The sequence below is a fragment of the Plasmodium gallinaceum genome, assembly GCF_900005855.1.
Source record: "Plasmodium gallinaceum strain 8A genome assembly, contig: PGAL8A_v1_53, whole genome shotgun sequence".
In the NCBI taxonomy this organism is placed as follows: Eukaryota; Apicomplexa; class Aconoidasida; order Haemosporida; family Plasmodiidae; genus Plasmodium; species Plasmodium gallinaceum.
Window position 1 is genome coordinate 36,681 of NW_021628210.1, and position 11,025 is coordinate 47,705.

The following is an 11,025-nucleotide window of genomic DNA, read 5'->3' on the forward strand; positions in this document are numbered from 1 at the left end:
AAAAAAAAAAATTTATAAAAAAAAAAAAAAAAAAAAAAAAAAAAAAATTTAATAAAATTATTTTTATTTCTTTATAAAAATTATATTTTTAAACGAATATCATTATAAATGAAACGGTTATTTTGTAAAATTTTCATTTTAATAGAAATGATTATGTAGAATGAAGTTATTTGAATATTATATATCTTCTTCATTTTGTCCATTTAAGATTTTTATTAAAATATTTTAAATTCGAATTTAGCTATTAAAGGTAAATGATCTGATGGTCTTATTGGACTAGGTAAAGCACAGTTTGAGAGTTGATATAATTGAGCTTCCTGCATTAGCTGGTTTTCGTCAGCTATATTTACTGTTGATATAATATTTAAATTTTCATCATTATAAAAAATATAATCTAAACATCCAATAAAATTACCAGTATAATTAGTAAATAATGGTTCAAACACCTCTAAATTATTATAATCATCTGGATTTAATTTTTGCGATAAGAGTTTTGATATAGCATAGGCTGATTTCAGATTTAAATTATGCCCTAATTGAAGATCTGTTAGTAAGCTATATTTATCTGAATTAAAATCTTCATGATTTCTGCTACATGTTTTTTTATAAATTAATTGATAAACTGCACTTGATGGAGTACTATTAAAATCTCCACATATTATTAAACTGGGAATTGTTTCATATTTTTTAATAAAATTTATTTTTAAATATTCAATGACTTTAACAAGAATCTGTGCTTGCCATATTTTTACATAATTTGCTTCTGGATTAGCAACTATATGTGTATTGGCAACAATTATTAATTTTTTATTCTGTTTTTCTTCTTGTTTATCATACATTTTAGAATATTGTTGAATATATTCTAATAATAATACTAATGCTACATTATCTTTTAAAAGTCTTTTAACTATAGATGGATTTTTTTGTATTTCTTTTGGTAGTGTTAGAACTGATGCTTCTTTAATAAGTTTGCTAAATTCAAGAGCATAAGTTTCAACAAATTTTAGTTTTTTTTTATTATAAAAAATTGCGCATCCATCTATAGTATACTTTCCTCCTCTTCTTTTTCCTGATGGGGATGTAAATATTTCTTTTGTTTTCTGTTTATAAACACCTTCATAACCAAATTCACCTAGTGATGGTTTGAAGAAATCTAAAAAGTGTTCATTTTGAATTTCCTAAAAATTAAAAAAAAAAAATTGTTAGTATAAACATAAAATATATTTAAAGTATTAATAAAAATATATTTTAAGGATTTTTAATTTACCTGAAGACAAACAATATCTGGATTATTGTTTAAGATTTCTTGAATAATTTTTGTTTTTCTATATGACCAAGCTAACATGTATGGATCACAATGAGGAAAGGCTTCTATAGTTCCATATATTTCTGCTAAGACATTCCATGTCATTATAGTAAATTGATTGTGAGGATTTGATAAATTAGAATTTTTAAAACATGTTATATTATAATTAGGAAATATAGTTAAATTTGGTATACAACATCCCGTAATTATTTTATGATAAATATTAGGGTCTTTAATACTATTCCATATTTCATCATCTAAAACATAAATTTTTTTCTTCCTTTTTTTTTTTTTTTTTTTTAATAAAGTCTTTTTTTCTACTATATTTAGATTGCTTGTTGTCTCATCACTAATTGCTTTTATTTTGTTTGTGCTTGAATTATGATTCATAATTGGAAAATGTGTATTCTCGTTATTTAATGGATTGTTGAATATATTTTTTGGTTCCACATTTAAAGCATCTATTTTATTATTTATATTTCTTACTTCATTGATTTCATTGTTTAACTTATCATTCATATTATTTGAAATTTGGGTTAAATTGTTTGAAGGTATATTTATATCTTTATTTGAATAGTTAAATTCATTGTACAATTTCTGAGATTGTATATTTATATTGTTTAAAAAATTCATATCATTTTTTATATTGTTTTCATTCTGATAATTTAAATTATTCATATATTTGTTATTAATATAATTATTGTTGGACGCAATGAAGGTATTATTATTTACAACACTATTATTATTGATATCAAAATTTACGTTGTCTAAATTAGTATATGTAACTTCGAATCCATCTCCTCTTTTATCAACTAATTTCTTTAAATTATTTGTATTATGTCTATAATTATTCCTTGAATAATCTACATTTTCAGAAAAATACCTTCCATTGCAGTTTTTCATATCATTTGACTGTACATTATTAATATTGTTGCATAAATTAAAAGTATTATTTAAGATAATATAATTTGTATCATTAATAGGAAAACTTAAATTATTAGCATTATTATCAATATCAAAAATATTATAAAAACTATTATTAGAGTTGTTTAAATCAGAGCTGTTTATGTTGTTGTTACCATTATTACAATTGTTATATATATGGGAACTATTGTTATATTTACTCAAATGCGTATTATTATGAGTATCATATTGAATATCATTGTAATTATTTAAAAGAATATTATTAGAAGTATTTTGTTGAACATCCACATATCTAACTGATGAAATTTTATTTTGGTTATTTTGTGCAATATCATCATCAATAGATGATGCATTATAATCACTATTTTCATTCGATTCATTATTATTAATGGATGAACTAAAATCATCAGATGATACACTATTTTTATCAAGCAACATTGTTTCTAGCATTAATTGATGACCTATGTCCTTTTTACATGGTATATAATTTCTTTCATTATGAATTGTTTCCCATACTTCTTTATCTGGTGCATTTAGTAATCCAGATCGAATTAAAGAATTATAATGCTTTTCATCAAATTCAATATTTTTTTCATAATTATCCCAATCAAATGGAGAGCAAGGTACTCCATATGTGTGCAAATTGGGATGTGAAGGAATATTAAAAGATCCATTACTTCTGTAATATTTATGTAAATGGTTGAAACCTTTCATAAAACATTCATAAGAACAAAAACATCTAAATGTTACAGTACATTGTAAACATGCAATTTTCTGTGGATGAAAAAAACATACAGTTCTAGGTGGTCCTCTACTCCACCTGTAAAAAATGTTTACTGTTTTTCCAATAGGATTGTTTTCATTATCTTCATCATCATCATATAAATGCCCAAATTTGTCTTTTATTATTACAACTGGATGTAACTCACAACTTTCTACAGGTGTAATTGGCTCTTTATTTTTTGTAGGTCCCCATATTAGTTCACATCTTATTATTTCAGCTAAATAATCTTTTTTCTTTTTTTCTAAAGGATTGTTTTTACTATTATTTAATTTCAATTTTTTAAGATCATATTTATTCTCTACGATGATTTTCTTTGAATCAGTCTTTTCTATTAATTTCGTTAACTCATTTTTATCATTATTATTAGCATTATCATAAAATGAAGTTATATTATCATTTTTATCTAAAATACTTAAATTATTTTCTTTTAATGGAGTTATTTCACATTTGTATTTATTTCCTACTGTTTCTCCATTTTTGTTCCTCTTTATGTTATTAATATTACTTAAAACATTTTCCATATTATTAAAACTATTATTTGTATCATTTACTAATGTATTATTTTTGTAATTACTCATAGTATTATTATTTACATTGTTAAAAATCATATTAGTTTTACTATTACTCAATATGTTGTTTAATAAGTCTGATGAATTATTAAAATTATTAGAAAAATTATCTGTGTTATTCAATGGAAGTGTGCTTCTATTGTAGTTTAAAGGATTATTTACACCGTTATTTATAAAACTACGTGGAATACTATTTAAATAACTATTTGAAAAATTACCAATGCTTTTAGTAGAAAATTTATTGTTATTTTGATTCGAAAAATTATCTAAGCTTTGATTTGAAAAATTATTCACACTACTAACTTTTTCATTATATATTCTATTGCTTGAATTATATATTAAAGTATTATTCATATAATTGTGAGTATTCATAATATTATTAATGTGATTATTACTATTATTTAAAACATTAGTAACATTTGCACTCCTTTTATTATTTAAAATATTATTTATATTATTATAATCATTATTATTATTATTTAAAATGTTAATATTATCTCCATTTAAAATAATATTCATATTATTATTACTTAACATATTATTTATATTACTATAATTTCTATTATTTAAAATATTATTTTCATCGTTTAAAATATTATTTATATTATTAATATTCTTACTAATTAAAATATTTTTATTAGTATTATTATTCTTTAAAATGTTAATATGACTATTTTTATTAGAATCTTCATCATTAAAATTAATTTTACTAAACTCTTGTAAATTATTATTATTTATAAATTTATTATGAATACTGTCGTTAATTATACTATTATTATTAGTAGTAGTAATATCACTACTTTTATTATAATTATCTTCATTCATATGGTTATTTTTATTGGTTAAATTAATTGGGATATTAATATTTCTTTGATTACTAACTATGTTATTCCTTGAAATAAAATTTTCTTTAAAAACATTTTTATACTCTTTTTTGTTATTAGTAATTTTATTTATATAACTACTATTTGCATCATCACCATCTTCATCAAAAATATTATCAAGGTTATGCTTATCAAATGTATTACCTAATTCATTAAAATTGTAGTTTTCATTATCTTGCATTTTTGATAAACTTTTATTTAAGTGTGACTTACTCATAATATGGTTATTATTTATTTTCAATATATCACTTCTTAATTCTTTATTATTATAACTATAATTTTTAATGTTTTTTGTTTCTTTTAAATATTTATTGTCACAATGAAGTTCAATATTATTTCTACTTAAATATGATTTTATATATTCATTTGAATTCTCATTATCATTTTTACTATTATAATTATAATTATTTTTTTCTGAAGAAATGGTTGAATTATCATTGTTTCCGTTTTTCATGCTGTTTTCTAATTGATTATTTTTTTTTTTTTTAAGATCAAAATCTTTTTCTGTAAAAGAGTTCAAATAATTTACACAAATATCAGTTTTATTATTTGTTTTTTCTTGTATAACATCATTTTTATTATTTTTTTTGTCTTGTATAATATCATTTTTCCTATTTTTTGACTTTTTCGATTTTGTAGCATTTTTATCTCCAACATTATCAATGTCTTCTTTATTTTTACTGTGGTCTTTATCTTCAGTTATTTCACTATCTTTGACTTTGTTCTTTTCAACAATTTTTTCTTTATCCTTTTCTTTATTCTTTAATTTATCTTTATTTTTATCTTTATTTTTCTTTTTCCCTTTTTCCTTTTTTTTTTCCTTTTCCTTATCCTTATCCTTTTCTTTTTTTTTTTCTTTTTCTTCTTTATTTTTTTCCTTTTTCATTTCTCTTTCTTTTTCTTCTTTATTTTTTTCTTTTTTCATTTCTCTTTCTTTTTCTTCTTTATTTTTTTCTTTTTTCATTTCTTTTTCTTTTTCTTCATATTGCTGTTGTTGCTGCTCTTCTTGACTTTCTTTCTTTTCATCTTCTTCTATATCTTTTTTTTTTTTTATATTTTCTTCAATTCTTAAATTTTCTTTTAATAGTTTATTTAATTCTAAAATATTACTTTTTCTGATTTTTATATCTTTTGATATATTGTTTTTGTTATCCTCTTTTACACTTTTTTTATTTTTATTAAATTTATTTTTATATTGAATATTTCTGTTTATATCTTTTATGTTTTCATTTTTTTTATCTTCGATTTTAACTTTTATAACTTTATTTGCTTTTTTAAAATCCTTATTTTCTACACCTTTTTCGCCAATAACATTATTCACATTTTCTATGTTTGTTTCATTATGAATGTCAGTGTTATAATATTTTTTGTTAACTGGGTAATTTTTTTCTAAATCATTTAAAGAATCAATTATATAATTGTTCATATTTTCATTTTTTATTTTAAAACAACTTTTATACGTTTCTATATCTTTATTGTTTTCCATAGTTTTTTTATTTTTTTTTTCGTCATTTTTGTTAAATCTTATAGCTTCATATTTGTAGCTGGGTTGACTTTCATTACTTTTATTTTTCTTATAAAAAGGAAAATTTCCTTTAGTAAAATTATCCATTTTTTAAAATAAATATAAATATGTTACAAAATTTAAAACCTTTTTATAAAAGAATAATGTATGGTTTTCTTTTAATTTTAATTTTAAAATTAAAAAAAAAAAAAATAATTTCATCATTTGATTAACATATTAAATTCTGGTTTTGTGGTTTATTTCAATAGCCTTGATAATAAAAATATATAGAAACATTACAGTTTACATTTTTCGTCAATATTTTTTCAATTTATGTTGATAGAAATAAATATAATAAATTCTATTCCTTTAATTTTTTTTTTAAAAACAGCATAATTATATTAAAAATATTGAAACAAAGATAATTGTATAATTAAAAAAATAAAATAAAATAAAAATAAATGTATAAGATTTAAAAATAAAAATTTTATATATCAATTAATAAAAATCAGTGAATAAGTTCTTGTAAAAGAAAAAAAAAAAATTTTAAATTTATTGATAATTATAAAATTTTTTTAGTATCACCTTTTTTTTTTATTTGATGCACATAATTTTACATTAATAATTTCTCTATAGTTTTTTTTTTTTTTATGTTTTTTTTCTTTTTTTTTTTTTATATATATATATATATTATTGTATGAACATAAATCTGTCAATATTTTATAAAATGAAAAACTTTGAGTGAATAATAATTTTTAAAATTAATAAAATATGTTGTTTTTTGATTTTTTTATGAAAATAAATATACACATAATTTATTAAAACTGTAAAAAAAAAAAAAAAAAATTAAAAATAAAAACAAAAGTTTATTCTTGTTTTTTTTTTTATATCTGTTTAATGTTATTTTTTTTTTTAAAAGTAAAATTTATAGAAATATACGTTTTGTGTATGTAGGTAAAAAATGTAGTGTATTATCATTTTGATTTCAATTATATACATACATAATAACACAGATATTTTTTATAAAATATTAGTAAAAAATCCTTTCAATATATTATTTATAACAAAAGTAAAATATATACAAATTAAAGTTATACAAATTGATTTTGTTTTCATTTATATTAATATTGAAATATAATGAAAAAAAAAAAAAAAATAAAATAAAATAAAAATTAAGAATTTTCCTTTATTACATTTTAAAAAACATATTATTATAGAAGTATCATTAACATTTTTTTTTTTAAAAAACACATTTCAAGAAAAATATTTTACTTTATTTAAATCACATTATAATTTTAAAATAAAATTACATTATATAGTTACTTATTTCTTTTTTGTGTTTATTTTCATAAGTTGGTTGAAATATTTCTTTTTTTTATTAGTTTTGTTTTAAAAAATTTATTTGGTTTAAAAATCACCGAATTTTCTTATTAAATAAATACTTTATTAATTAATTACTTTTATAAAAGTAGATTTTTTTTCAAGTTTTTTTTTTTTTTTTTTTATTTTAGACATTATAAGAACAGTATATTATTATTTCATATTAATAGCTAAATGAAAGAAAAATATAACCAAAAAAAAAATTTGGTAAATTTTTTTTCATAATTTTAATGATAAATTTATTTTACTATTTTTAAAAAGATAATACTTTATATGTTTTTATCTTTTGTTATAAATTCTTTATATATTACATCCTTCATAAAAACTTAAAGTGTGCCCTTTTTTTTATATACTATATCTGACCTTTATTATTTAGGTAATATTTAGTTAAAAGATATAACGTTACAAATTATCTGTGTGTAATTTTTATTCTATAATTAAGTTTGAAATATAATTTTTACATTTTTCATTAAATAAAAATTTATGAAAAAAAAAAATAACATTACATATTTAAAAGTATTCCTTTATTTTTTATTTTTATTTTTTTATTTTTTTTTTTTTTTTTGTTGGATTAATAAAAAGATATTTTTTCGTATAAAGAATTTACGAATCCGAAATTTTTAAGTTTCTTTCATTTCCTTTTTTTTAATAATTACTTTTAAGTTTATTAATAAATATATGACCTTTGATTGATTAATTTTGCCTAACTCAAAAAAAAAGAAGTTTCATAAAATGTTCGACATTTTTAATAAAGTAGTTTAGTTCATGAAAATAAATTTTATAAAAAAAAATTATTAATTCATTTTTATGCAATAATAGCTTGTATAATTTTTAAATTTTAAATTTAAGTTTAATAAGTACTCTTTTGCATTTAATATTTGAATCTAAAAATATTTTATATGTCATAATTATTTTTATATATTAAATTTTTGAAATAATTGAATGCGTTAAAAAAAATAAATTTTATTTTTTATAAAAGTATAATTACATTATAAATATAATACCTTAAAATTAAATTATTTTTTTATAAAAGAATAAATTTGAAACCCATCTTATATATTAACTTATAAAGTTTATATATTTTTTTCCTTTTTTTTTTTTCTTTTTTTTTTTTTGTTTATTTCAATTTTTAGTTTTATTTTATTTTTATTTTATTTTTATTTTATTTTTTTTTCTTTAATAATTTACTTATAATTTCATTTTTTTAAAATAAGAAATTATGATCATTCATATACAAAATTTAATTATAAATTTTAAACCAGACTAAAAATAACTATATTCAAATGGAAAAAACTAATTTAAAAGGATATGAAGTAATTGATATAGAAGGCAGAAGAGAAGAGCTAATCAATATAAAAAAAAATTTTTTAAGTGAAGAAGAAGATGATTATATAAAAGATAGTAAAAGATATCTATATGATGAATTATCATACATAAATAGAATAAATACATTTAAACCATGGATAAAAAAACCCGTGCATCTATGTTCCATTATTTTGGCTAGAAATGGATATATATGTGAAAATGAATTTACTATAAAATGTGAAATGTGCAATTGTAAATATATTTATGAAAAAGACAAATATTCTATGTATACAAAAATTAATGATTTATGTTTGTTGCATCTTGACAACTGTCCATGGAAAAATAATCTTATGAGTCTATCAATTTTTCATCTTGATGAAAAATCATTAAGAAGAGAAGAATTGATAAAAGAATATGAAAATAATGTGTTAATGTTAAAAAATGCTTTATATGAAATACCATTAATAAATATTAAAAAAACAATTAAAGATTTGATTATAATCATAAAAAAGCATTTAAAAAATCATTTTTCAAAAAAAAAATATTTAATTTTTAATTGGTATGTAAATTTTTTTAAAAATCAGTTTACTCAAATATTTTTGAATAACAAGAATGTTATAGATAAAGGAATAGAAAAAATTAAAGAATATTATAAAGAATATGAAAAATATATTGTTGATTTGAATTATATAAATAATTTAAATTTTAATATATCAGATGAATCTAATTATATTAATATATTATGCGATGACATATCATTATTAAAAGATGAAAAAGAAGACATAAATATGTATTTTAAAATCGTTGACAAAATGAAGAATTATGAATATGAAAATATCAATATTTATAAAATAATTTCCCTATGCGGATGGTCCTATAAAGGGGATTCTGTAGATAATAATAATAACTTTACACAAGTTTTATATTGTAAATATTGCTATAGAGAAATTAAAATTTGCAATTATTCCACTTTTTCCATAAGAGATGATAAACTTTTTTTATTTAAAGAATTAAATTTACTTGTAACAAAAGATATAATGGATGATTTGATTAACAAAAAAAAACAATTAGAAAAAGTAAGAAACTCAAATAGCTGTGTTAATAGTGATCCAGTAAATATTCTTGAAAAATTATATAACCTTTTAAATAAAACAAAAAATTGTAATAAAAACAACGATAATGATAATAATATTTTAAAAAATAAAGGAAGCTTTTGTGAAGAAACAAAAAATGAAGTAGAAAAAAAAAGGCTTAATAATATAATAGATGAAGATGATTATTCTTTTAATTGGAAAAAAAAAAATTTAATTTTAACAAAAAAAATTAATAATATTTTCAAAGATAAAAGTGATAATACTTTATTTTCTAAAAATAATAAAAAACATTTTTTTACAAATAGAAATGAAGATTTATTTTCAAAAAAAAATTCGGATAATAAAGAAATTTCTTTAAAAAATTCTATAAGTAAAATTTTTATAGAAATAAGTGAATATATAAAAAAAGAAGAATTTTTTATTAAAACCTTATATGATTATTATGTTTTAACAGATTCACAATTTTTTAATTTTAATGAAAACAATATGGATCAAAAAACAAATGGAAGTTTTTACAATATTCGGTTATTTGATATAATTGAAAATCATAGAGCATATTGTCCATACATGACAGAAGATTTGTATTCTTTTTCTAAAATAACAAAACTTTTTTTTGAGTTACTTATATCTGAATTTCAAAGAAAATATGTATTCAAATAAAAATACGAAAAAATATATATATATATATATATATAGGCAATATTTGAAAAAAAATATAATTCATAATAAAAAAACATGTTTAACAAAAACTTTTAATAAAAAAAAAAAAAATTTTTTTTATTTCAATGTGCTAAATGAATTTGTTTTAAAAATTCTATAAGTTTTTAAATTAAATTTATAACTTGTGGCTTATTTTTTTATATGTTATTCATATAAATTGTGCTTATATTAAATTTGTTTATGTATTTTAATATTAATAAAATAATACATAAAAAAATAAAAGATTTTAAATAAATTAATTAGAAAACTATATAAGGTAAAATGAAAAAAAGCTAAAAATAACTAACAGTATGCCATGAAATTTTATTTCTATAATATTCAAAAACTTAATTTGAAAATTTTTTTTGGTTTAATAAAAAAAAAAAAAAAAAATACACATGTTAATAATATATAATTATAATGTTATATTAAAAATAATAATGGAATTATGAAAATTCATACTATAATATTTAAAACCACAAAAAAATACATACCTAATAAATAAAATGTTTTTTTCTTTAGAATTTTCCTTTTTTTTTTTTTTTTTTTTAATAATAAAAAAAAAAAAAAAAAAAA

At 18.0% G+C, this 11,025-nt stretch overlaps 2 protein-coding genes across 2 annotated transcripts; one reads left to right on the plus strand and one right to left on the minus strand.

Moving 5' to 3' along the window:
• Positions 1–215: 215 nt before the first annotated feature.
• Positions 216–6,079, minus strand: CCR4 (carbon catabolite repressor protein 4, putative; the record flags this gene model as incomplete). Its single annotated transcript, XM_028670088.1, has 2 exons — positions 216–1,178; positions 1,268–6,079. The coding sequence occupies 2 exons, from the start codon at positions 6,077–6,079 to the stop codon at positions 216–218; spliced, it is 5,775 nt and encodes a 1,924-aa protein (XP_028525787.1).
• Positions 6,080–8,634: 2,555 nt separating this feature from the next.
• Positions 8,635–10,410, plus strand: PGAL8A_00067000 (zinc finger protein, putative; the record flags this gene model as incomplete). Its single annotated transcript, XM_028670199.1, has 1 exon — positions 8,635–10,410. The coding sequence occupies one exon, from the start codon at positions 8,635–8,637 to the stop codon at positions 10,408–10,410; it is 1,776 nt and encodes a 591-aa protein (XP_028525788.1).
• Between the last annotated feature and the right edge of the window lie 615 nt (positions 10,411–11,025).